Genomic DNA, 27,229 nt, shown 5'->3' on the forward strand with positions numbered 1-27,229 from the left:
TGCACTCATATCGGAGAGCCACAGTCCTCACCCCAGTTCTGTGCTGGAGCTGCAGCCAGTACAGACAGGGTCCCGCAGTCCTCATGCACCAGAATGCAGGGCAGAAGTCTCCAATTTGCTGTGGTTTGACTCAGAGCCAAAATTAGGAGGACAACAGTCTGACAGCCCAGAGCTGTGTTGCTCTGTGTGACGCTTCAGCCCGGGTCAGTGTTAGTCTGAGCATCTTTGATGCATGTTACCGCTCAGTGCAGACTGCTTCCAGAGCTGAGCAGTAATTTTGGCCAGTGCCTGCTCCATATAGGTAGATAATTTTTTTTTTCATGCTCCGTTAATGGTCACTCTAGTGCTGGTTCAAAATTATTTGAATTTACACCCTGGAGCAGCTGAATTGTTCCTGTACTTAAATTAGCTGAAGGTCAGCAATCTTGAAACCTCTTCCATGTTACCCTCTCTTTGTCTCCTCCTCTTGGCACTCCTCCACAGAAGGACTGAAGTACACATGCCATCTTTGTGAAAGAAAGCTGTGTGATTTGGGGGAAAGTCAATACTGCCTTCTTTAGTGATAAAAGGGAGTGATTTGCAAGTAAAAGAAGGAAGGACAAGAAGAAAAAGAATGTAAGAGTAAAACATAATGTTTCTCTTTACCCAGCCTCTTCACTTAATAAACCCCCTCCTCAAAAGGCACTAAGATCTAAATGCAAGAAAAAAGAAAGTGTGTGTCTCTGCAGTGCTGTGTTGCCCTGTTAAGGAAGAGCCAGGAAGTGGCTTAGGTGAAGGAAAGCTTTGAGCCACAATGGGGTGAAACACCAGACTTTCCTTTCCATTCTTAATGTGCTCGAGCTGCTGGCAAGCACTGCTGTGCTTAGGATGGAGTTTGAAAAGCAGAGCTGTTGGAGAGAGCTTGTTCAGGTGGTGTCTGTGCCAAGGAGTGTGTTTAAACAGAGTCCCCTGGGGCATGAACTGCTGAGCACCAGGCTGGGCCTGGCAGGAGTGAGTGGCAGAGGCAGGGCTGGATTCCATAACACGGGATTTGCACATCAGCCTCGGCAGGTGATACATGCTGGGGGAAGAGGTAAAACTCACAGAGTGGAGTTACAGTCTGAGTTCTCTGTTGCCCAGACACAAATAGGGATGGCAGGAGCCCAGGGGAAGGACATCGGGGGGTTGCGCTGGGAGAGCAGCACAGGAGGGGAGTTTGCTGAGTCAGCAATGCCTCTGAGCTGGAAGAAAAATTATTCCTGCCCCCTGCCAGCACTTCCTGCAGATCCAGAGCACGCTTCCCAGAATTGTCCCTACGTATGTTAACAAGAGGGCAACTGCCTGCATGTTTTGCTGCAAGCAAGTTAGGTGGCAACTGCTGCAGCACTGAGCGGTGAGTCCGGGGTAATGGATGTCCTGAAGGCAGTGCTGTGAAGTACAGCGCTGAGGGGCTTAATCTGCCGACTGCCAGGGAGCAGATTGTGCTTCCTGCCTCCGAGCAAGCTTGCAGACAAGACTCAAGACTGGAAGCAGGCAGAGTAGCAGCCGCAGGGGTGGGATCATGTGGTGCAGACCCTTCGTTACAGCATCGTCATTGCGGGAACAGCGACCTGGGAAAACTACAGTTCCCATCACCCTTTTGTGCATGTCTCTGCGAAACTACACTTCCCAGAACCTTTGAATGAGCCAGAGAGGATGTCTACGGAAATAAATGCCAACGATTTTTGCATAACACCCTGCACCTCTGGAGTGCTGACCGGCACATGGTCTGTGAGAACGGGAACAGAGGAAAAGCCAGGGAGTGTCGGCACTGTGGAGCTGTGGCTTTGCCCATCCCAATAGCCGCAGTGATATCCTCCAGCAACGAGAAACCTTCCTCCTTTCAGGACTCCCTTGGTAGTCACAGGGAAGATCCTAGCCCCCAGGAAACACGGCTGCTGCAGAGGGAGAGGCAGATAAACTACAGATCCCGGCATTCTCCGACAGGCAGCACCTGCGGTAGTCCATGCACGCCGTGGGGGAGGTGGGGGTGAGGATGAGGATGGAGGGCAGGGAGGAGATGCAGGGCGCCGTGGGGCTACGCTGCACCTGGGACATCCCTCCACCCGCTGGTACCCAGGCCAAGTGGGTGAGGCTCAATGTGGGAGGCACCGTCTTCCTCACCACCAGGCAGACCCTGTGTCGGGAGCAGAAATCCTTCCTGTGTCGCTTGTGCCAGGGCGAGGAGCTGCAGTCGGACCGGGTAAGGCAGCTGGGTTGCCTCCCGCACCGTGTCCCACCGAGCATGGGGAGGGCTGGAGGGATGCAGGGATGGAGCCAGACCTCGGCAGCTGCAGGAGAAACTGAGACATGCCTGCTCTTTCCCCCCCCCCCCACCTCTCCAGGGAAGGATCTCCCCGTGCCAGATTCCACCTTGTTTTAGTCTGATACCTGCCTTCACGAGCTGGGGAAAAGAGAGGCCATCTCCCCTTTGCTCCTGCTGTCCTTCCCCTTTGTCACCCCACATCCTGGGTCTACTTCCCAGCTGAGTCTGCCTGACTCAGCCTTGTTCCTGTAAGGGGATCTCTGCTCTCTTGCACCAGGCCTGGATGCACAGTTGCTCAGAGACTGAGGCCTATATTTTGGGCTTTTTCAGCTGATTGATTCATGCTGAGGTGGGCATGCTGAGCAGACCAATACAGGAGTTAAAATCCAGGCTGGACTGACTTGGCTAGAGACTCTCAGGGACCCATGGTTTCCAAAGAATCTTAGAAATAGTGGACATTTTTTGCTTAAGTTTGTATTTTTTTGTATTCGAGGATATTTGAGGCTTGGTTACAAGTTTTCCTTGTTTTTTTCTCCTTGTGATCTATCTCTATTGGTAGGATGAAACTGGTGCATACCTAATAGATCGAGACCCCACTTACTTTGGACCAATTCTGAATTTCCTCCGTCATGGGAAGCTGGTCCTGGATAAAGATATGGCTGAAGAGGGTGAGTTGTGGAGCTCAGAAAAATCCTACTTACCATAGTCAGGAAAAATAGGACTTGTGGTCAACCTTGTTGTCTCTTGTTCTCATTTTGGCTGTTGATGTGGGGGGATTCAGAGAGCTATCCCTGCAAAGCATGATGATGTCTCCTTTAGCAAAGGGGCTTGGAGTGGGTGAGGAAGGCATCCTTGCAGGTGTTGTGCCATCATGACTGTCCAGCAGAGATGTCACCAAGACAGAAATAGCCAAGATCTCAGAGCCTCAATAAGCTATTTTTTACTTGTTCCTGGTCTACTTTTAACCAGGCTCTGTGAGTTTTCTATTAATGTCTGTTTCTAATTAGGAATGAAAGCCCAACAGGTCAAGCAAAACCAAGCTCATCTCTTCTACTGACTGTAATAAAGACCATCATTAATCAGTCATATGCAGTGTATGCTATTTGTGCTCTGATGGGTTGTGGAATGCAGAAATTCCAGTGGAGCAAGTCAGACAAACCAATCCCTCGTTTGAGGTTGACAGTGGGTCCAATAGGATGACTTAGTGACAGTGTTACCAGCCAGCAGTCCACAGTGCTTTGTTATTTTTTGGATGCTAGGGTATAATAAGGAGCCTGTTCTAAATACAGGCTGTGCTGTCCAGCCCTTGACAAGCACAGCTTCTGCATGATCATCAGTCTTCTTGCCTTGCTTACACATTTTTACATAAAGCAAGGAAAGTTTTCTTCAGAATAGTCTTATCAGTTATAATTCCAAAAATATATCCAACTAATGGTACAGGATTTTAATAAGCCAAATTTTGAGGTGTTTCCTGCTTGACACTTCTTGTAATCCTGAGGTCAGACAGAGTTCATCCACAGGTTTTAATATCAAATCTGAAACATAAACAGGAGTCCAGTTCATTTGTATTGCCTTTTTTTATTTCCTGCTGCAAACATTCAGGCTGGCATAAAATTAACTCATTAGACAATTCATTGCTGAATGAGAGACACAGAAGAGGTCTGAGTGTGTCAGGTAGTGAAGGATCAATCTCCCCATCTATATTTTCTTTGTACTGCCCTGGGGACATGTGAATGTTGGCTTCCAGCCGCCTTTCCCTCACTAACTCTCTGGGAACCACCTCCCTTTTCTTGAAGGCCTGTTAGCAAACAGGTGAGTCTCAGGAGAGGTGATGGATGCAGATACCATAGAGAAAAAACCAAAAACATTTCTGTTTACCTGTTTTGAGTTGAAGCACAGGGAAGAGAGACAAAGATCATACGAAGTCAAATGGGGCTGCAACACCAACTGGCTCAGGAGGTAAGTTAGGCTTTTCTATGATCTTTTGGTGACTTGTCAGAACCTCAAGTTGTGGTTCTCTGCCTTAATAAGAGAGGCTGAGCAAGTGGTCATTGAGAGAGACTGGAGCCCACAGTTTATCTCCTTGGCCAAGTATCTGGGAAAGGTAGTGGCAGTCCTCAGCAAAAGCCTTCACTGGCAGTGCCTGTTTCTGTAGTAGCAGGCAGCATAAGGAAGTTGGGGTGAGCATTAGAAACAAGATGCAGTGAGCCAAGTTTCAATTCTCTGCTGTAAGAGTTTCAAACCTGTTAAAAAGCAAGGCAGTAATATAATTTCTCCCTATGGGCCTTGTGAAGCTCAGAATTGATCTTTTGCAAGTCGAAGGATAAAGATGAGCTGCTAACTCTGTCTTTGTGATCCTTGTGTCTGTCTTTCCCAGGGATCCTTGAAGAAGCTGAGTTCTATAACATTGGTCCTTTGATCCGAATAATCAAGGATCGAATGGAGGAGAAGGACTATACAGTAACACAGGTATGGCAAGATAGAGTGGGGTGGGGAAAACAGGGGGTGTAAAAGGGAGGGAGATGAGTCTAAAGTGAGAGAACACTTGAGAGAATGGAAGGAAGCAACTAATTAGAGATTATGTGCTAATCCTTATGCAGCAAAATCTTGCAGGGAACAAGCTACCAACAATTTAGTTAAAATAAACAAATTGCAGGCTTGCTTTGCATCCCAGAAGTGATGCTGGATGTAGCCCCTGAAACTAAGTGAGCTCCTCTAGCTTTTAGAAGAAGGTAGCTTGTTGCTCTGGGATATAAAGGAATGTTTGTGAGGACAGCAAAGGTGTCATGGAGAAGAGGACAGGTGTGGGCAGTCCTGGGAGTGTAATCACAATAATGAGCATGTAGTGAAACCTGGAGGAAACAGGTGAAGAAACGGCTGTGAAAGAGTTAAATGCAGACAGGGACGTAATCGTGTGGTACACTCACACTCTGTCTTGGCCAGCAACCTTTGAAAATCTTTCTTAGAGGGAAGATTGTATACTATGTCACTTTTCATCTTGTCTGCTTCACATTGTAAGCCTCCAGCAGCACAGTCACTTTGTGATGCAAAGCCCCATTAGCATTTGTTACATTTGCAAAAATGATTTTGTAACGACAAGTGCAAACTCCCCATCAAAAGAAGGCAGTATCTTCTGGGAAGAGTGCGGGAAGCACTCAGCTCAGTCCCTGCTCTCCAGAAGAGATACTGTTCTTGCCTCCAGTGACAGCACAGGATAAATCTGGATTGTGGTTTCCGCTCCCCTTTCACCTGGGCCATGGGGAAGAGGACAGGTCTGTCAAGGAGGGCTATTACCACTTCATTCTGCAGGAGGGGAACAGCTTTTAGCATGTGACTGTTGTCAGTGTGCTCTGTAATTTTGCTCTCAGGTACCTCCTAAGCATGTCTACCGTGTGCTGCAGTGCCAGGAAGAGGAGCTCACTCAGATGGTTTCCACTATGTCAGATGGATGGCGTTTTGAGCAGGTATGGATAAGGCAGAGCAGGGGGAGGAAGGAGTAGACTTTTGGGGAAAAGATGATGGATACCTTACAGTTGCCAGGCAAAGCTCCTTCCCACTCTGAGAATACTGGGTAAGTAATTGATTGAGTCGTCACGCTGGCTCTTTCTGGCACCTTTCTAGAGGTTTAGAGGATACTGTGTGAGGTCAGTCTGTTTTGCATCCTGGCTAACTTCACTCCTGGTTCTCTGTGTTGTCTCAGTTTATGAGGCCTTTCCACTAGGACTATGGATTGGACTCTGTGCTGCATGGTGGGCTTTCTGCCTTGCTCCCCAGGTGGAGTAGATGTTTTCAGGAATATGTGCTTGTGATTCTTGCTCTGATTCTCTTTTCTAGCTTGTGAACATTGGCTCATCCTATAATTATGGGAATGAGGATCAGACAGAATTCCTGTGTGTGGTCTCCAAAGAGTTGTACAACTCCCCTAATGGCCTGAGCTCTGAGCCCAGCCACAAAGCCAAGGTGAGACTAACTTTGCTATGGCCCTGCTCCCATTGCCTATGAGATCCTTTGCTCTTTGCTCCTTCTCTCTTTTCTCTCTCCCTTACAACAGTGGGGCATCCCAGTGGTAAAATACAGGGGCCTGTCCTGGTGTTCAGGAGGGGTGTGTGTGTTGGAGCGGTGGTGTGTGGCCGTGTGTGGCAAATGGCTTTAGCGAGTCACCCTGGCACCTCTCATGCTACTCTAACATCCCCCTCATGCCTCCTCATGCCCATTCTGTGTGTATCACTGCCTATAGGGCATTATTTCCCTGAAGGTTTTGCAGCATTCTCTTTCCTTTTTCTGAGTCTCAGCCTGAGGGGCAGATATCTCCTGCTTCTCTTTTGAGGGAAGGACAGAAACGTGTAACAGAGCATGACATCCTTTAGACACCAAGGATGCAGGAAGGAACACTAGCAACTGATGGCAGTTGTTGGGCGGTGGGATCACAGCACTTGTAAGTGGGTTAGATACCCTGATGTGATCCAGAGGAAAACAAGCCTCTCTGTTTCCTGACCTAGAATTGTCTTGGCCATGTGGGAAGGTCCCTTTTTATTCCAGTGTTATGACAATTGCTTTGTTCCGTTGTGTATCAGAAAGAACTGCAATGGCTCATCTTGCAAGTATCTCCACTCTTTCTTCCTTTTGTCCCACATGCTGGGCCACAGAACACAGAGGAGGACCTGGAGGAGGAAGAGCAGGAGGTGGAGGAGGAGGCAGAGGCAGAAGCAGAAGAGAAAGGTGCAGCAAATCCCTGAGGAAAATGATAAAAATAATCCCCCAGGCGTAGACTCGTCCACCTTTCTGGTGAGAGCTCACAGCTAGCAGCAGGGAAGGACTAGAACAGGTGTGGGGTGTGGGGGCTGTCCTCTCCAGGAGTTGGAGTCTCTCTGGAGATAAAGCTGATAGGGGAGAGCTGTTACCATGGCTGCTGCTTTGTATTTTAAACTGTTTGGTTTATCTACGATTTTATTTTTATTTGCAGACTGTCCATCTATTTGGGATTGTGCTAAACTCTCTTCCTGTGGACCCTCCCTCCTGCTCCCTTCCGTGTCCATCCCAGCACTGTCATCTACCTCCCACATTGCCCCACTCGCCAGCCTCCAGCATCCTTCCCTCTGCTCTCTTTGTCCCCCAGGGCTCAGAGTGGTCTCTGCCCAGGGCCTTGTCTCTCTGTGCTCCTCACTTTTCCTCTCTGCAGGTATGTTACCTGTCTGCACTCCCAGCTCCTGCCAGCCTGAGCTCTGCATGAGTGACTCACTTCCCTCTTGTGGGTATGGCCCTGGTTTGTAGAGCTTGGGGAGGGGAGGGAGGGAGGTGTGAGGTTGATTCATCCCTAAGGTGGCTTTACATATTTTCATCATATGCATGCCTTTACCTGCCAAGCAGATCCTATGGCTGTGGACCAGAGGCTCTGCCAGCAGAAAGGAGAGTGCAACTGGGAGAGGGGTGGAAATGAATGCAAAGCAGGCAGGGGTGTTTCGGGGAAGGGGTGGAATTTTGCCATGTATCTGCGTGACACGCATGCCAGATCGCTTCTCCAGACTGCCGTCTGCAGCTCCTTTGCCTGCCAACCCGGGCAGTTTGCAGAAGGCAGCCTGTTATTTTTCCTTCCCTACTCTCACATCTCTGGGCTTTTCCCCTGCTGGCTCTGTCAGGGTGAGAGCGCAGTGGGAAGGGTGGCAAAGGCAGAGCAGAAGCAGCTGGTCCCCATTGCAGATGTTCTCACAGCTGTGTGCAAAATGAGCCTCTCCACTCTGCCTCCTGTTCAGGAATGCTGGCTGGCCAATATGTGTGGGGCTGGGTATGGAAAGTGTTAGAAGGAGGATTCCTCTCCATACTGCAAAACTGTGAGGCTCTTGTTAAACTGGAGATGTTCAGTGTCAGTCTCCACTGGTCCTGATGGAGGGCACTTGTTAGCTGGCTGACATTTCTCTCTCCCTCTGTTTGAAAGCCTTCTTGTCTATGGCTGTGGGACCTGAGTGTTATTAACTTGAGACTCAGTGTGTTATTCACATGGACTTTTTCTTCCTTCTGTTCTGTTTTCCCAGCCTAGTTTCTTTTCTTTTTCTTCTGTTTGTGTTTCGTCTGTCATTTCCCTTTTTCTGTTTCTCACTCCCCTCCATGCTCAGTTGCTTTTTTTTCCCTACCATTGATTGTGTTTCTCTTTCTCTCTCCTTCTCTAGCTGTTACAAGCCAGAGATCTGAGGATGTGATCTGAACACTCCACTCCAGCCTTTTCATTTCTTGTTTATATCTTTATTTTTGTACTGCAGTGTACGGCAGGCCCTTGTCCCACAGTAACGCCCCCAGCCCCCTACATCCTTCACATGCAGCCATTTTTCTTTTACAAATTCACCTCGGAGGCCTGAGCTTCCAGCCCTGGAGGAGGGCAGCTGCTCCACGGAGCCCCTGAGCTGCTGTAGGAGTGGGAGCCCACGGCCCCCTCCTAAGACTGGCAGTCTGGTTTTCCTTTATGTCACAGTGGCCCCTGGTGGGGACATCAGCGATCAGCCACTGCAGCCTGCGGTCCTTTCCTGAGCAGCCTGGATGCAAATGGGGACCGAGGTGGTGGCAGCTGTGGAAGGACCAGCCCTTGCCCTTTCACAGTTGCAGGCAACTGGTGTGGGCTTGTGGCCTGGAGACAAGTGCAGAGCCACCATCCTTTTCTGGGCCACCTGTATCACTTGGAGGTGTCCCTGTGCTGGGTATCACATTCCTTGGTGCCTCCCTCCCTGTTCCGCAAAACATCTCTGTGCCAGCAGTGTGAGAAGGAGAATGGTGTACTGCCTGGGTACCAGGAACATTCTGGTACCCAATGTTGTGTTAGCCAGCACCAAGCAAATCCCAGTTTTGGGGAGCAGGTTGTTTGCTTCACTGCTGTGTCTGAAGACTCCTGAATAAAATTCACAGTCTGTTCCTCCTTGCTGCCTCTCATTTCAAGTGGCAAGAATTCATTCCTGCTGTAAGGGGGTGTGAGTTGGAGAAAAGGAGTTTGGATTCATTACCTGGAGCCAGCAGAAGCTGCTTGTGCTGTGCCTGTCTTCTGGGGGCTAGAGGTTCTTCCCACTGTGTCTGTGCTGCATCCCCACTGCAGGAAGCTGGGCTACAGAGCAGGTTTGCTTATTGGTATCTCACCCCTAAATCATAACAATAAGTGAGGGCCACCTATCTAGCAAATGTCCCTGTCCCCAGGGACATCTGCGGTGGGGGGGGTGGGCCAGGAGTGTGGAAACTTTTGCCAGTAGCCACTGCCAGGACTGGAGTTTGGTCAAAAACATACAAACCTCAAGATAATATTTAGCAGACTCAGGCAAACTAAAGCCAAAAAAAATCCTCAAATTAATTTTATTTCTAATTCCAGAGAGTAGCCAATTACACACACACACACACACACACACGTATATCTTTAGTTAAAAAAACCCACACCCGCAGCAGTTGCAGTTTAAGCCCTGTGCCCTGAAGCCTTCTCCTTCACCTCCTGGATTACCTGAGGTAGGAGATGGAAGAGGTTGAGACTCCCTGATGTTAAAGGTATTTAACATTTAAGGGCTGAGGGAAGGGGTTGGGAGTCTGCTCCAGCATTTTTCCTGGGGGAAGTGCAGCAGGGAGGCAGGACACGTGCTTGGGGGTGCGATGCTGGACTCATGCCTGGGAGTCAGTGAGACGTGAAGAGTTGCCTGGCTGAACTGAACAGCACACTGAACAGCACACGCCAACTAAGAAAAGAAGCAATTAGGGAGATGGAAGAGGAGGAGTGATGGGAGGGGAAGGGGGAGAAGGATAAGCAGCAGGAAGGAAGAGGGAGGCAGATTGATTTCACAGTTACTGGAATCTCTAACTACATCAGTCACATTTTCTTTCAGCAAATGTTCCAGCATAAGACTGTGGCTGAATCACATGGTTCATGGAAAGTTCAACTCCCCTTATTCCTCTTCTCAGAAACCATCAGCTTGGGACTATTGCTGTGTATCATGTCATTGCCCTCAACTCCCCCACCTGCCTTCCTTCTCCCCCGTTTTGGATGGATGGCCTAAAAACCCCTTGGGATGCTCCCTGGGAAGCACTAATGTAGAAGAGGGTCGGCCTGCTTTTTCTCTACAATCCCTGCAGCAGCCTTTTTTACCCCAGAAGAACATCCTGGGTCTGACAACATCCCACACTCTCTTTCTCTGAGAGGCAAGTGAGCAAGATCAGGAATGAGTGCCATGTGAGTGTAGGTGTGATGGTGAGAAGACAGATGCACTTTTCTCAGCTCATGGTTTGGTTCATCCAGCCCAGGACTTGAGTGATCCTGGTGTATACTCCATAGTGATTTGCACGTGCACATCCCATTCCCCAGCTGACCAAACCAGCCAGAAACCATCTGCCACTGGGTTCTTGGCAGGCCAGTGGACCTCCGGAATCACCCTAGAAAAAAGAAAAGTAAAATGAAGTGATCCACCAGCTTCTGCTGCTGCCTAATTACGCTGTCTTTGAGCCCCTTTGTATACAGATTCCTGTATCCCCTCAACTCATGCCTGGGACATCTGCAACATTCCTTGTACCTTAGGCAGATGTCAAAAATAGTCTCCAGTGCAAACATCTGACTCAGTTATTCCTTCATTGTGCAAATTCCTGCCCCTCAGCCAGGTCCCAGAAAGCTGATTGCTCTACTGATTCCTCCTGGTCCGTATGGCATGCATGTGGCAAGCAAAGAAGCTTGCTGAAATTTAACTGGATTCCATGAAGGATAGCAGAGAGGAGTTCCTTGAGATTGATAGTAATAAAGGAATAGACAGGTTACTGTGTATGACAGGTGCTAAAGAGGCTGAGGGTGTGAGAGACTGATGTAGTCACCTGACTTGAAAGTGGGAGGTAGAGTGGAGAATGGGCTGAAATGAGAAAAGGGTAATTTAACTGTATTTGGATCCTGTCTAAAGCCAGGATGCTGGGAAGAAGTGGTCATGAGAGCTGTTGTTGGCTGCTTAGATCAGAGGAAGTGTTGGGAAAGTGACCTTATGTGGTCTTTTCCCCTTCATTTCAGGCTGTGGATTGAATTTGTGAGGTTTGGGACACCTCCCACCTCTGGTAGTGAGCCCTGATCCCACAACTCCTCTGTCACCTGGCAGGCATCCTTCTTGCCCTGGTAGTACCCAGCACACAGCATCCTGGGAGTAATCATGTAGTGATAAGCCTCACTGCAGATGTTCTGCTGGATGAGCTGCACATCCACCTTCTGCAGAACATTGCTGATGTGCCCTGAAAGTAGAGCACCAAAAGTAGCACAGATGAGCTATGGTGGAACATTCCCTAACCTGTGCCTACCCCACTGCATGCTGAAACCTGCTATTGGAAATTCTGTTCTGCTCTCCACTGGCATCAGAGTCTCTGACTTTCAGCAGAGCACTTTTTCCATGTGGAAAGCATAAAATTTCCCTTCATTCCTTTCCTGACAGGGATATATTGCAGGCACTTCAGCTCTTGGGACAAGGAGTATTCTGCTTTGGGGAGACCTCTGGGTTGTCAGTCTTGGGTTGGTTTCTCACTGAAATGGATGTTAAGGTATTCTGTCTAAGAGTACAAACCATGAAAGTCCAGTTCTGTAGAGTCTCCTGAGTGTTTGCAATTAGGAAGCAGCTGGAACAAGTCTGTGAGTGGGTGAAGACACTAAGCTGACCTGAAGGGCTATTCTAGTCTTTGGATGAAAAAACATATGCTGTCCCCATACAGATTACCAGGCTGCCATGCCTGCCTCTCCACATGAGGTTTCAGGGCACTCAACAGATAACTTCTGTCAACCTATTACCCAAAGTCAGAAGGAGTGAAGGAGGCACAAAGTTTTGAGATGAACAGAAGCCTGTTCTGCCTATGACACCTCTGAACCTATGTTTCTGCCTCAGTACTGCTGCAGTAGGCCACCAAGAGACCTTGAACCTACCGCCTTCCTTGAGGGCTCCCCAGCCAGTGATCCAGCAATGAAGGCCAGGCTCGAAGATGTGAGAAGGAGCAGGCAAGCAGATGGGCTGGATTAAGGGTGAGATGATCACAGGATGATCCAGCTGGAGCAGGGCCACATCATAATCATGGCTGTCCTCCTCGTAATAAGGGTGGAGGAAGAGATGGATAACTTTGAAGGACACCTCTGTATGGCCGGTGGCATTTTGCAAGTATTTGCCCAAGTAGACGGTCCAGATGGAGGGGGAGGCCAGCCTATAGGGTGCAGCAGAGGAGCATGGGACCCAAAGGACACGCATGGCACGTATACTATCCCCATCCTAGCACATGCTGACATCTACATTGTTGTGACAGCTTGGGCACAACACAGAGCCAAAATAAAAGTGAAGCTGTGCAGCCTCTTCTGCTATCATTGCCTCCTCAAAGCTGCTCTGTGAGTCCTAGCATTGCCCTTTTTTCCCTGCACACATCCCCAGATAACACTGCATGTATCCATACCCCCTTCTTCAGTTCCAAGCCATGGAGAAGCATGGCTGAGGTGCCAGCGGAGGGGAGCAGCTGTCCCATGACATTGTCATCAGTCAGAAGAGCCTCCAATCATGCTTGACATGGCAAGCAATGCAAATCTTTCTATCCAGCACTTCCCCTCTCCGTTTACCTCTCATCCTGGAAGCAGTGCGCAGCTGAGACCACCCAGCGGTCAGCAATGAGTGTTCCCCCACAAATGTGGCGGCCCCGAACTTGCAGGCTGGCCTGCCATGGCCATTCTCCTTCCACAGAATTCATACCACCCACAATCCTGTTGAGGGGGGCTTGCATCCCACAGTCTGAGGACGAGACACAGCAGGTACTTCAAGGAGGGAAGGGAACATGATGTACTGTGCCTGCCCTTCCTTTCCTACTTAGTTGACTGAAAACTTTGACCTCTAATGGCTTGTCTTACCCAGCCAGCACATGCTTTATGTACTGCCCAGGACACGTCTAGTGAGCACTCCCTCCCAGCACTCCCCATCTTCAGCTGCAGCCTGGGGATGCCTTTGAGGCAGCATGCTGACTGTGCTAACTGCTGTGCTGTCAGGAAACCGTTTCACTGCCTACAGAGGCTCCAGAAAAGGACAAGTAGGGAAATCAAAACATCAACTCTCTCACTGCCAGTGGCCATGAACACATGGGCGATTTTCCTGGCTGGAGCCTTGTACAATGGTATATAAACTAACACAGTGGTCAAACTGGCAGCCTGTGGGTGGAACCTGGTCTGTGAGACATGTCTGGCCTGATGCCTCTGCCCAAAGGAGGCAGAGAGCAGCTCTCCAAAGAGCAAGTGCCTGCTCACACTCAGCACAGAGTTGGCTTGTTGCTGCTGTCCCTGCTGCTGCAGAATGGAGCAGGGGCACTAGTATGTGGGACTGAGGTGGGGAGAAGGAGGTGGAACAAGGGAGGGTGAGTGCTTCTTCTGGGTGGCGGGAGAAAACAGGGCAACTTGCAGCTACGTGTCATCCTGAACATGCCTGGCTGACGTGTGGCTGATCATTTCCTCACCACAGTGATTCTCATCAGACAGGTCCTTGCAGTCTGCAGTGGTGTCACACAGGGGGTTGGGTTTCTTCACACAGGTTCCATCTTCACAGCGGTAAGTGAAAGGACCACAGGGGACCCCTGCAAAAAGGAAGGGAAGCCAAGACTGAGAGAGGGCAGCTGGTTGCAGATGCAGCCTGAAGTCCTCTAAATGAGGAGAAAGGGCAGCAGAGAGCTTGGGGAAATTCCATAAATGATGACAGCGAATTTCCTGAACAAATAAACAGCTCACAAACATTGTGAGGAGGCTGGGCAAGTTAACTTTCAGATGGTGCCCTTATGTTACATGTGGGGAGTACTCTACAGACAGCCTTGGTTTAAATAAAGGGGTGGGCGGGCATTTGTCATCCCAGCACTGTCCCCTACCTACCTCCACTGCAGTGCTCCTCATCACTCCCGTTGACACAGTCCAGCTGCTGGTTGCAGACCCTGCTGAACTCGATGCAAGTGCTGTCCTCACGGCACTGGAACTTTGCAGGGCACACTGCAGAGGAGGGAAGAATGTGGGAATCAGGCATGCAAGACCAGGTGTGAGGTCAGGGTCATAAGTCTCTACAGCCTCTTCCCCCACCTCATAAGCTGTGCTTAAGACCAGCTCTGGAATAGTGCAGCTGTGTAGCTTTTGCCTGATCTGCACTGTAGGTGTGCCTGAACCCTGTCTTACATTTTGCTGTTGCCGACTTAACTTTTCTTGTCTTGGCCTCAGATCCACCTCAGCACTATGTGCTTGCCTTGAGGTCCATGGACTCCTCAGTTACCACTACCAGTCCTGATCTGCTCGCCTTTTTAGGGTTTTGTAGGACTGCATCTGGTGAGGTCACTGTTCCCCCTGCTTTGCTGTCAAACCCAGCTTATGGATCACTGTTTCATACAGATCAGCACTTGCCCTTGCAACTGAGTCTTGAGCAACAAAGGATTCCACAGTATCCATGAGTTCTGGTGGAGACTGGAGCATGGAGATGGGTCTAAGCTGCCTGCCCACCAGAGTTTGACTTCTGTGCACAGACTCCCATAGCAGGAATTTGTTCTGTTTGTGTGCACCATTTTCTTACTGCAGTGACTATAATTTCTTCATTATTAGCACAAAGCTTCTAGATGACTGAAGGCACATGGAGGTCTGAGGCAACTTGAACTTTGATTTTAAAGACAGGGATTGCTCCATACCAACATATAGTGAATAATCAGAGATGCACTAGTGGCAAGAGTATAAGAAAGGAAGGAAACAATAATGTTTCTATTTTCTTTTTCAAATATAAACCAATGTTGGAAAACACTGAGGAAGTGTGGGGTTTCTCTCAGTCGTGGTCTGTGTCAACCTGTGGAACTGAATGACATGATATCCCTGGGGCCAAGGAGATACTGGGATTCAAGAAAGGATTAGATATTCATAAGGATGCAAATGTATCACTGTCTACAGGAGTGAAGCATGCAAACCCTGGTGTCAGACAGCTGGATGATGGGACAGAGCACCTTGTCAGCAACACTGCAGACAATACAAAACTGAACTTTGTCAATCTTATGTGAGCTCTCACATTTCTAGCACTGAATTAAAGCTTCATTAGAAAGAGTTCTCCTTCCTTTGACTTTAGACTTTTCCTACACCTTCCTCTGAATCTTTCAAAATTGGCCACTCTCTCCAGTGGTTCAGGGATCTTTATCTGTGAAAAAAACATCTGTAGGAAACAACTAATGAAAAGTTAGTGGTGGCAGCAATATGATGAGCCCCCATCACACCAGAGATGAGAGAATAGATGAATTAGGTGTCATGTCTAAGACTGAATTGCTGTTCCTATGAGAATGGGGCTCTGCAGGAGTTCTGACATGCTAAGGATGGAGCCTGCATCAGCACTACCTACTTTTGGCATGAAGAACTGATTGAGGCTGCTCAAGGACTTTGATGTTCCTGAACTGGGGCAAAATATATGACTGAGGATCTGTGCAGATGAAGTGGGGGGAAAGAGGAGAGAGAAGCGTAGCAGGTGGGCTTGGAGAAGTGTGAGCAGGGAGGGGGATGCTGAGTGGTGTGACAGCAGAGGGGGCTGTAGGCCAGGGCTGAGTTTGGTTGTAGACCCTGGATGGGAGGAAAGCAGGACATGGTGGGGAACAGCTTGGGTAGGGGGCTTCTTTCAGGCTACCTGGAACTCTTGGTGCTCTTGGCTACTAGGGCACTCTCCCAGGAAGGCTGTGCTGTAACAGGAGCCAGAAACATTACTGCTCTTTGCAGAGCAGGATAAAGCCATACAGCAGCGGGATGAGACTTTAAAGGGTGCAGAGGTTTAAGCTCCTGAAGCTGAGGTACAAGGCTTTGCCTTGGCCAACCAAACACTCCCCATCTCTCCCTACCTTTGGAGGAGCAGGGGGCTGTATTTTGCTGAGGCCAGGGACCAGCGGGGAGAAGAAATCACTCACCACAGTTTCTCTCATCCAGCCCATTGGGGCAATCTTTGATCCCGTCACAGGCTGGGACACACAAACCGTTCACCAAACACAGAAACTCCCCAGGACAGGCTGTGAAACCAAAAGAGAGTAGTTAATCTGCAATGACTGGAAACTTCCTGGCAGCAGAGCACCGTGTCTTGAAATGGTGGAACTGCACACCCTCCTGACCACACGACACGAGTGCTGCTGCAGTGTGCTGGCAGCACTCATCGTACTCCCCCAAATCTGCTATGTCATTTGCTCTTAAACAGGGGCATATGGAGCCAGGCTATGCACCAGGGGAAAGGGGGTTTTCCCTGTTTTGTATTGTCCTACTGGGCAATATCCAGAACAACCACCTGTCTGGCACACCATACGATGGGATCACTGCTGTTTCATGTCTCCTGAATGCCTGGAAAGCTGAAACAGACTCTCTGGAGTTGTTATCAAAACTGATGTGGGACCTTGAAGGGGTTGTTGTTAGACACGTTGACAGGTGCACACATTCAGGGACTGGTGTGCATTACTGGCACCCTTTAGGAGGGAGATGGTGAAACCTTGGAAAGACAGACTGTGGGTGGCATTTGCATATGTGTGTATTTGTGTGCAGTTTTATTTATCTCTTGTTTGCACAGATTCCAAGGTGAGCAGGAAACAGCTCTCTCTAAGAGATCTTGTAATCAAAACAAATGTTGCTTCAAGCAGAGGGGCTTTCTCATTGAATTTCCAAGGCCAGTCTGTGATGTTGACATGAGGGTGAGCTTTTAGGCAATTTTGTGACCTTAGGTTTAGTTGCATGCATACTCTGGCCACAAAAGGCAGGGCCACATGTGAGAAGCAGCCTTGCACATTATTGCCTCTTCTTTTGGGGGAATCACTGGAGCATCACTGATCTGTGAGCATCTTCCTGAAGGGTGAATGGCACCTAGGGCTCTCAGGCTGTGCCTCGTGTTTCTCCTGGCACAAGCCAAGTGCAGAGGGGCTGCTGGTCCCCTCACTAAGGACCAGGGAAGAACCTAAGCTTACGGTCAGATTGCTTGTACAGGCTGTAAGTTGCCTGTACGCCAGGGCCGGTTAAGGAGATCTGCGAGGTGAAGGTGATGGTGATGTCAGCAGAAGATGTGACTGGGATCCTCTCAGCATAGGCTTGCAGGGTCCGCAGGCCACACAACCTGAGGGGAAACACATGCAATGTGGAGTGGACAGGGAGGCAGGAGACAAAGCAGGGCAAGGGGGTTCTGTGGGGCTGCGGTCACACAGACCAGGTGCTGTGGGTGAACCAGGAATACAAAATACCTTCAGTACGCATGAGACACAGAGTCCGGAGGGACCCTCCTATCTTTGGACATTTCCTGCTTTCTGGCAAGCACTGAGATCAGGCCATGCAAAGCAGTTCAGTTCTCATAGTGTAAGAAGATTGTCCCTTGTCATCTTCCCAAAGGAGCCATGTGTAAAAAATGAGGTACTGACAGTTTAAGAGAAGAAAGCAGTGAGAGAAAAATTAGAAATCCTAAGCCAGGGTGACACAACTTTTGGATCAGATCCTTCATAGGAAGACAAGTTACCTCTACAAGAACCAGGGAGAAGGCACTAATGAGGTGGGTCAGGGGAGGTTTTGGAGGGAAACAGGCAATTTTGCAATAAGCGGGAGGAAAACCAAAAGCTGTAGGTCCATCTACCTCAGACCCTGCTTTGAAGAGATGGGAGAAAAACAGGTCTCTATTCTTTGCACCTGGGCAGTGGTGAGCAGTAGCCCCAACTACATACAAATGCTAGTTGTGGGAAGTCCTGCAGGGGAAGTGGTTGCAGTCAAAGCAGGAGGATATGGAGCTAAGGGGAAGATCTGTACAGAGGTGGATGCAAGGCAATGGCTCACATAGATAATATTGCAGAGGTGGTTGACGGCAGATTTGCAAACACAGGAGACGTGGGAGGACACCAAGGTTACACACACAGGAGAAAACGAAGAAGCCTGATGCAAACAGCAAGACAGAGAAAGCAGGTTGGTAGCTCAAAACAAATCTGTGAGAAATGTGTTCATTGGGGAGAGAGTGAACAAGATGAGCAGAAAAGCAGGAGGCATCAGCACAAAGTGTGGTCACTGAGTGTAGCTCAGTGTATGGCTCTTCTTCCTCACATAGGGTGGCTGAAGTGAGGAGGGAACCTGCAGGGGTTTAATCCCTGTTTTATCCCAAGTGGGAACTGACAGAAAGAAACCAGGACCCCACCACACACCTTCTGTTCTGGATTATCCACTGGCCTTGTGTACAGGGCAGGTCGTGCTTCTGTCTGCTGAGTGCGTAGGCATCGAACCAGAGGGTGACCCCATAGTCGAGGGATGGGACCTGAAGACAAGGGGGTGCAGAGCAGAGGGCAGATGGTTCCTAGGAGTGTTACAATACACTCCATAAATCAGAAACAAGCAGAGCAAATGTGAAGGCCAGACATGTCCAGCCACACTGCAGGTCAGAAAGAAGCACCCTCTGAACTGGAGCCATGCCCCAGCCAGGGTGGCTCTGCTGCTGGTGTCAGAGCCTGGCAATTCTTCTCAGTTCCTATCAATCTGGTTGTGTCTGAAGAACTCCTCTGGAGATCAGATTTCAGATTCCTCCTCAGCTATGGCCTCTCTGTGCTGATATGCAATATTAGACTTCTTCCCTTTCAGAAGTACACCACATGTGGAGGCTGGCAGGCTGTCACCCTCTTCTTGCTTCTCATGATGATCTGACTGAGAGCCCTGGCTGTACCCCATGCAATATGCAGCGTGCTGCCCAGGTTTCAGGGACAGGCTGGATGCTCTTGTGGGAGCTGCCTCTTACCATCATGTGCCAGGTGCACTGCGTGTTGGGCGAGTAGTAGCTGGGGTGGTGTGGGGTGCCGATCTTTCCCTGCAGCTCCAGGCTCTCCCGCAGAGTTATGTTCACTTCACAAGCTGTAAATACAGACATTCAAACCCCTGCTCTTTGTCAGCTCAGCCTCAGCCTGAGGAGGCGATGTAACCTGCCTTTCCCTGACCACCCCTGCAATCCAGAATGAATTCTGCCCCTAACAGGGATGCAGGCCTCTAGGAGCTGTGATGCTGTAGGAGAAAACCTGTTTTCTCCCTGTAAGTATAGCCACTCCACTCCAGCCTTCCTCACCTTCGAGGGGCACCGCCTGTGCTGAGAGGATGAAGGGGTCATAGTAGCTGTACATGGCTTTCTTCCACACAATGGACATGACAGGGCCAGATGAAAGGACTTCCACGATGGGCTCCTGCCGGCTGCAGCCGTAGATCCTCAGGGGAAAGAGATAAAGGATGGGAGTGAAGCAAGCAATAAACTAATGAAAGAGAAGAATGAGAAAGAGAGACAACGGATCCACACACAGCAGCTGTAAGGCACTAACTGAACCAAACAAAGGGCCAACAGCAAGAGCTGCTGCAGCATGGTGGTGTGAGACATATCCCACCTCACTGACTTCGGATGATCAGCAACAGGCAGGTGGTACATCAAGGAGAACCTCCTCTGATGTTGTCTGACACCTTCCTCTGCTGTGGTGTGTCATGCCATCCTGCCATCCTGCCCCACCATGTCCTCCCTGCTCAGGAGCTACCTACGAGGTGATGAGGTGTTTCTCCAGGGGCCCAGCTGCATCGTACATTGCCAGGCGGTCCCTACAATCAGGCAGAGTCCACTCCAGGCGTAGCTTGATCATGTAGCCCTTGAGGCCATGGAGGTGCCAAAGACAACTGGAGGCCAGGTAATCAGGGCCCTCCAGCCTTAGGATGTCATCCTCCTGGACATAGTTGTACCTGTAGCAACCTGAAATAGACATAGTTGTAAGAGAAATTAAGATATAGGATTGTCACTTGGTACACCAGTGTAAGCCCTTTTTTTAGGGTAGGGCTGACTCATCCCAGTGATCTCGGTTTACTTTTATGTATGCTGTAGTGGCACTGATCCTTTTGTACCATTGCTCCAGTTTCTCTAAGAACTGTCCCCTCTTCCTTGGTTAACCTATTACTACCTCAGGCTTTAAATATCAGGACAGAACAGTTATCTTCCACTGGCTTTATTTACTTTTTCACCTTTCTCCTCTCAGCCCCATCTTCTGGCTTTAGATCTCTCCCATCTGAATTCCAGGTTTCAGAAGACTTTCACACCAGGATTTTTGAGTAAATATCAGTTTAAAGGTGAGCTTCTAATAGCGTATCTAATGCAAGCTGTCAGATAGAGAACTTACAACACTGCCTGAAATTACTAAAAGCATCTTCAAACATGGCCAAGACAACAGGTTCCTAAATGAGGCACATCCAGTGCAGAGCCATGCAGGAAACCCCCACCCCACTCAGCAGCATTTCATGGGGCCTGGAGTCAGCACTGTGGTACCAGTACACCCAGCTATTTCTCAGTTCTCTTTAGGACCAGGACAAGTCTGAGGTGGCTGCATTGCCCCGGCATCTCTGCCCAGAGCTATCCAGCATGTAGCGGTCATGTAGTTTGGATCTGGCCAAGCAGCAGCTTGCTCCTACTCTCCTCTTCCCAGGATTTACAACATCAGGAGGCCAACAAGCTTTCTGTCCACTGTGACAATCCCCCCCATAAAGACATGAACTCAAAAGAAAAGGAGAAGGTAGCCTACCCAGAGTGGATTTCAGTACTATTATGTCTTTCACACTGGACTCTGTTGGAAAGAAAATATATAAAGGAAGATAAACAAAAATATAAACTGGTTAAAAAAAGATAATCTGATAACCTAGCATTGTAGATGAGGACTCCCTTCCTTCCTTATGTAACTGGCTCACTTACAACTTCAGCATGGGGCATCCTCCAGATGCCTCTCTGTCTGCACTCAGGAATCTGTTTCAGTCATGCCTTCCCCAACCCGTCTCTCTGGGAAATTTCTCTGCTCCGACCCAAATCCAATAGCCCTAATTCTTGCTTTCCAGCCCACCAGGGACTTCTCTGCCTTTTTTCCTTGCCTATTTTGGTGTGCTGTTCCAGGACCTCTTCTCCTTCCCAGGAGGGCTTGGCATTGCTTCAGGCAGTCATCCCCTCTTCTGCCAGCCACATCATAGGGCACAACCCCAGTTCCCAGAGTCTTCGCCATCTGCTGTCCCAGTGTAAGGAATGCCCAACCAGAAATACAGGAGTCACTGAGGGTGGAGAAGGAGCTCACTTTTGATGACCCCTGAGCTACTCTACATCCTTATAGAGTCCACCTTTGGAGAAGGGAGTTGTAGAGAAAGTGACCAGCAGGGGCTACAAATCTGTGCAAAACAGTCACAGGGTGGAGAGCTGGGCTTTTCTCCAGCCTCCCAGCTGAACTGGAATCAGCCAGAGATCAGGTGCTACTGGGAATAATTGCCAAAATAAAAGGCACTGTGAGGTCAGCTGGGTGTGAGGGTTGTTGTTGAGGGTTTGCCTGTGTCAAGGCTGTGGCCTTCTCTAGCTTCTAAGAAAATCTGTGGGGAGACATGAGTGGTTTTGTCATAGCAAAAGCAGTTGTGGAAAATAGGATCCTGCAGGCATAAGGCAGGTTCCTAGGCAAGCTCAAGTGCTGCAGGGAATAGTTTGTGCAGAGCTGGTAGTAACTACTCTTTCATCCAAAGGTAATAAAACCGAGTTCCTACAGGAACAGGAAATCCTGAAAGATTTTTGGGGAAGGGGGAAGCTAGTGTACTGGGGTGAGTGTGGCTGTTAGTAAAAATAAAGTACCGGAGATGTTGGAGAGGTTCCTGTACTAGTTGATCGTTTGCAGCTCTGTCTCAAGGCAGAGTGAATGCAGAGCTGAGCAGGCAGGCCGGTAAAGGTCTGTCAGAAAGCAATGAAGTGCGAATGACCTGCTATTAGCTGGCTGTTTTTCACTCTGACTGTGCAGGGCAAATGAAACCAGAGGTTAAGTCACTGGCTGGATGTCATCCTGGCTCAGCAGTACAAGAAATTTCAGGCTTTTGTCTCAGTATCTGTACTTCTCACAGGCTTTTGTCTCAGTATCTCAGGCTGTACTTCTGACTGGAGAGGGAAAGGACTAGGGAGAGCAGAAGGAGCTGGATAAACTACAACTGGTGTGTTAAGTCCAAAATAGAAAGAAGTGCTGTCTGCTGAAATGAATAAAACAGTGAAACAGATGCAAAGCAAATAAGAGGGAACAGCTAAAATTATGGCAGCATCATTTTTATTTGTTTATGAATTGCACTATGAAGTGAACAAATAAAAGGGAGAATTGCTAGATGGGCTGACTTGGAAGGATGTAGCATATTTCCTTGTGATATCTTTGTTAAGAAAGTTCATTTAAATTGGCTGAGCATAGGGTCTGGTATGCTGGAAACAAATCAGAAGTAAAAGTAAGGAACTAATGGTAACCATGGGAGGAGATGTCTTGATGAGAAGCTAATGCAGCTTCTGACTAAGACCTTCAAATGATGGTCTGGACGAGGGAGTGAAAATAATTTTGAGGAAATCAAATTTTCTTTACAGGCACCAAAAACTGACCCACAAAACAATTGGGATATGGGGGTAAAAGTTAGAGAAAGTATGGGTAGGATATAATAAAAGCAGCTTTATCTTAGAATAATGCAAGATAGCATGCCTAGGAAAAAAAACAAAACAAACAACTTGGAGATGTAATGTCTCATGGGAAGAAGAAACTTGGAAATAGGAATCCCAAGAGGAGAGAAGAAACACAGAGTATTTTAAAACCTGTGAGATCTGGGGCTCTGTAAGAGGGATCAGACTAGGCTGACAAGTAAAGCGTCATTACAAAGATAAATATAAATTCCATTGGACTTGTATTGACTTTCACTGACTATATATACGTCCCTAGCCCCTTACCTAACACCTACTTTAGTTTTAGTTTTGCACAGGTGGCTTTTTAAACAGGCTGTGACCTTCACTGTGAGCAACAATAAATAATCCTTAACATCATATGTCAGCATCTGAAGTGACAAAGATGCTTTGTTTCAGAGGAAGATTTAGTGGTGACTCAGATATGTTACTTTTGTTCTCTCTCTCAAATAGTCTGGAATAATCTCCCAAAGGAAAGTAGGAAACCTAAGTGCTTGGTATTTTCAAGCTGAGCTGCTCAGTCATGACCTAAGATCTTGCTCCACAGAAGGCAAAGCTGATGGGTGAAAAAAGAATCACTTAATCTGATTGTAGTCAGGTGTATCTCCAATAATTTTAATCCTTCAAAGGAAGGTTGTTTTTTTTTTTTAATCAAACTTCAGTTCTTCTCTATCAGGAAAAAATGCACGTAATTGTATCTCCTGATCCTTACCATTTCCCTCATCTTCTTCAGGTTTCCTCTGTCTCCTTCAATAGACTCCTGGCCTTTTCTCCTAACCTTCTACATCGTGGAGCATTTCTGACTGCTCAGGCCACAGCTGAGCAGCTGGTACTTACCCAGGAGAACCAGAGAGTCTGGGTTGACCCTGTACTCCGTCTGATAGGACAGGCTGCCCGAGCTGTTGAAGCTGGTGGAGAGCTCTTGGTGGAGCACTGTGTTTACCCTCTCAGCAGTTGCCTCCTTCTGCTGACTCTCAGGGATTTGGAGGGTGAACCAGAAGAAGAAGGTCAGAGCTCCCTCCCTAACAGAGAAATATAATGTAAAATATTCTTACTCTTAATCTCCACAATTACCGGAGGGACAAACCCTGGAGAATTACTCTCCCCACTATTTTTCCACAAACCAGACATGTCTGTGCAGATTTTCCAGCCCTGTTGCTGTGATCCAGAGGAACCTCTCTGAGTGGGGCAGGAAAGCTGCAATATCCATGGTGTGAGTCAGTGCTTAGTGCTTTGTGGGAAGAAGCCTTTCCATGCCATCTGGCTTTAGTGATGACCATATGAGCTCAAATTAATGTGATAATTAATCAAAACTAGTCTAATGAGTAGTCTCATTTCAGGTAGAAACGACCTTTGGGTACTACTGACCAGGGGTTGAAAAGAGAAGCTCAAGGCTTCACTGTCTCATCTCGCAGTGGTGACAAGTGGATGATTTATGAGCAGGTACCTTACCACAACCCATTAATGCTGGGCAGGATAGAGCTGCAGGAGACTGTGCCTGGGAAAGTTCTGCTCAACCAACTGGCAGAGAAAACTGGCTGAGGGAGGGCGAGGAGATGTTGAAACCCATCTTTGTTCAGTAAAGGACTAGAGAAACTTTTCTTTCTCCAATTGAAAATGGAATTACATTGTAGTTGGAATGTTCCTTAGGTGAAGGACAAATTTACTGTGTTTTTCCATAGGAAAAAGATCAGAAGCAAATGACCATCAGTCTGGAAATTATTTCTGCTATCCTGTTCTACTGTTATGATCTGCAAAGCTGTAGTCCCACATCTGTCCCATTCCACTGTTATCCTGTTCCCAGGTGGTTCAGGCTTCTTGGCAGAAGTAACTTTTCCATGGTGCATTCTGGCCTCTCCCTTCTGGTGCCTAGAGTCAGGCTATAAAATAGCTTTCTTGAATTAGAAAAATTAATTTCCAGCTGCTTAGTTTCTACTGACAATGCCAAGACAAATTTGTTTTTATCTCTTCCCAATGATTTTTTTTTTTTTTTGTTTTACTATTTTGAACTTTTGCCTCTCTGAAAAAATTCTCAGTTTTGGATTTTCATCTTGACCTAGGATGAACAGGAACATCAAAATATCCCCAGCTCTGTTATACTGGAATGATTCTGAACTTGGGCTGTCCAGCCTAGACTGGAGGTCATGGCAAGGACTGAAGCATTTTGTCATGGGCAGATTTCAGTGAGACCAGAGTACAGTTTACAGGAAGCTTTCACACAGAAACAAGCAAATATGTGCTACTCACCCAAAGGCATACACTGTGCTCGAATTGTAGTACCGACCCAGCTCTGTGGCACAAATCAATTCCTTCAGCTGCAATGAGAACATTGTCTGATAACTACAGTGCAATGTTACAGTGGCTGATCCAGTCTTCCATTCCTCTTGCTGTACAGGCCCACCAAGCCTGCCCTTGGAAGGGGGTGCCTGACCCTTTCCTTATTCTACTCACTGAGCAGCCTCAGGGCCAGCTCTGTTGGTGAAACTGCCCTCACCATGTTCTGGAGCTTAGCTGACTCTACCCAGAAGGCTCTGGACTCCACCTGCCCAAGGTCCGGGGAGTACCGGCGGTTCAGGACCTGGAGGCTGCCACAGTAAAACTGCAGGATGGATGGCTCCAGGTGCCATGGTCTGTAATCTGCCAAGAGAATACACCACTGGGTTACCTTAGTGATACGTAGGAAAGAGAGGGTTACCCCTGTGTGTGACTGTCTAAAGACCACCCAGAGCCACTAATGTGCTTTGGGCTGCGCATTGCTTTGACTACCCCCGCCTCCACCTCCCGTTGGGGCGGGGGGAAAAACATGTGGATTTTTACCTAGGAAATACCAGGTTGCTGCAGCAGCTCCAGCCAGCACAAGAAAGGCTATCCCAAGGGGCACATAGCGGAGGCAGTGACGTGAGTTAGTCTCGGATTTGTCATTTGAGAGGGAGCTGGAGTCTTCCTCCTGTTCCTCGGCCTCCATCAGGTGTGTCTGGTGACACAGCATCCCAGGGTCAGGCTGGTTTTTCTGTTTCCCTCTCTGAAGGTGTTACGCCAAATCTGTCCTTCTCTCCCAAGATCTACGGCCCCAAGAGATCTCTGTGTAAATCATCAAAGACTTTGCTCAAAGCAAATGTGGGTAAAACTGCTAAATCAATGAGAGACAGGCTTCAGGACACTGTCTTGTCTACATCTCCAGGTAAATCTCTTGGTTGTCAAAGACATTGTCTGGGTTTTGCTTCTGTCAAAACTGTGAATTAGTACAATAATTAATTTCTCTGAATACCAAAGTGTGGTCCTCCCAGGCTGGGAATTGTCTTAAAAGTGGTGTTTTATTGATCTAGAAATCAATGCAGTGATCTCAAATGTGAGCAGAAGTTGCACAAAGCAGCCACTGCCTGGGAACCTGAAGTTACACTTTGCCTGCTGTGCCATTTTTATCTTGATCCCTAAAAGTAAACAAACTTTGCCATTCCCACCAGGCCGTGTGTTCCCAGGCAAAGCCAATGCTGGCACTGGCTCAACAGCTGAGCTAATGAGCAGAGAGCACCTGAATAATGTTCAGCCCTTCATCACCACCTGCTTGTGCCAGGGGACACCTTCTGTCTTCCTTTGCCTCTCATCTCCCCCAAGCCGCTGCTTTTGCTTCTTCCTGACTGCTTCCCTTCTGTCAGCCCCACGCTCTGAGGGTAAGAAATACCATCACGCAAGAGAGCCACATTAATACTGGTTTTGTCACCCACTTTCCTCCTCCCTTCCTCTGCCACCATGTAGTGCATGCCTGCCCTCAAAGGTTTTCTGTGTTTCTGCAGTTGGAGAGGAAATGGATGTGAATGCATCAGCATGGGAGAACACAGAGGTCTTGTGGAATGCTTGTGTCCTGCCTCTGTGTCTGTGTGTCGTCTTTGTTCCCAGTGGTGCATGTGAACATGGGGAGAGGAGTGCATGAGAGGGACTTGCTACAGCTGAGGGAAGAGGTGGCTGGCCTCATGCATTTTTTAGCCCATGTGGATGCCACTGAGCATCACTTGATAAGGGTGAGTGGGCTTTTCAGCCTCCTCCCCCAGTTACGGAGCCCCAAGCCCTCCAGGCTGCCTTGCAACATGGAAACACATTTCCAGAATGTAAGCACCAGGTAACTCACTCCAGAACACTAAACTCAGCCTGGTGAACATCCACACCTGGACAAGCAGTCACACATCCACTTGTTCCAACACACCCTTCCAGAGAGGCAGGAGGTACAAACTGGCCCAGCACAGACTGCCCTCCCTTATTCCTTGTGGGGCACCTTTCTGTGCAACCCCTGGGAAGGATCTCCTCCCCAGGGAGCCAAACTGGGGAGTCCAGGAGAGCAAGGGCACTTCTCCGCTACCACAGCATCCCTTCAGAAACTGCAGGCATAAGCACACAACCGCAGATGGAAGGGCAGGGGAGGGAGGGCAGAAAGCAGCAGAAGAGACTCTTTTTTAGTATATTTGATGGCAGACACTGGGGTTTCCCCCAGAGC

At 48.5% G+C, this 27,229-nt stretch overlaps 2 protein-coding genes across 6 annotated transcripts; one reads left to right on the forward strand and one right to left on the reverse strand.

The window, feature by feature from the left end:
• The first annotated feature begins 981 nt into the window (after positions 1–981).
• On the forward strand, positions 982–9,188 carry KCTD17 (potassium channel tetramerization domain containing 17). Of its 5 annotated transcripts, none has more exons than XM_063395827.1 (7): positions 982–2,221; positions 2,844–2,952; positions 4,662–4,753; positions 5,653–5,748; positions 6,119–6,244; positions 6,931–7,069; positions 7,248–8,887. In XM_063395827.1, the coding sequence occupies exons 1-6, from the start codon at positions 1,985–1,987 to the stop codon at positions 7,018–7,020; spliced, it is 750 nt and encodes a 249-aa protein (XP_063251897.1). In that variant the 5' UTR covers positions 982–1,984; the 3' UTR covers positions 7,021–7,069; positions 7,248–8,887. The 5 variants fall into 5 exon arrangements, with proteins under 5 accessions (XP_063251897.1, XP_063251896.1, XP_063251898.1 ...); XM_063395826.1 differs by having other exon boundaries at positions 983–2,221; positions 8,449–8,887; XM_063395828.1 differs by having other exon boundaries at positions 983–2,221; positions 8,748–8,884.
• Positions 9,189–9,638: 450 nt separating this feature from the next.
• TMPRSS6 (transmembrane serine protease 6) lies at positions 9,639–26,965 on the reverse strand. The gene is made up of 17 exons (XM_063395831.1): positions 25,558–26,965; positions 25,235–25,377; positions 24,988–25,055; positions 23,578–23,762; positions 20,816–20,857; positions 19,791–19,995; positions 19,333–19,469; positions 19,012–19,124; positions 18,428–18,537; positions 17,219–17,364; positions 16,184–16,282; positions 14,145–14,258; positions 13,739–13,855; positions 12,858–13,026; positions 12,183–12,454; positions 11,367–11,503; positions 9,639–10,672 (listed from the first exon to the last, which is right to left on the reverse strand). Exons 1-17 carry the CDS (start codon positions 25,727–25,729, stop codon positions 10,514–10,516), a joined length of 2,388 nt encoding a protein of 795 aa, XP_063251901.1. The 5' UTR covers positions 25,730–26,965; the 3' UTR covers positions 9,639–10,513.
• Positions 26,966–27,229: the final 264 nt, after the last annotated feature.

Source organism: Prinia subflava, chromosome 4 (genome assembly GCF_021018805.1).
Source record: "Prinia subflava isolate CZ2003 ecotype Zambia chromosome 4, Cam_Psub_1.2, whole genome shotgun sequence".
NCBI classification, from domain to species: Eukaryota; Metazoa; Chordata; class Aves; order Passeriformes; family Cisticolidae; genus Prinia; species Prinia subflava.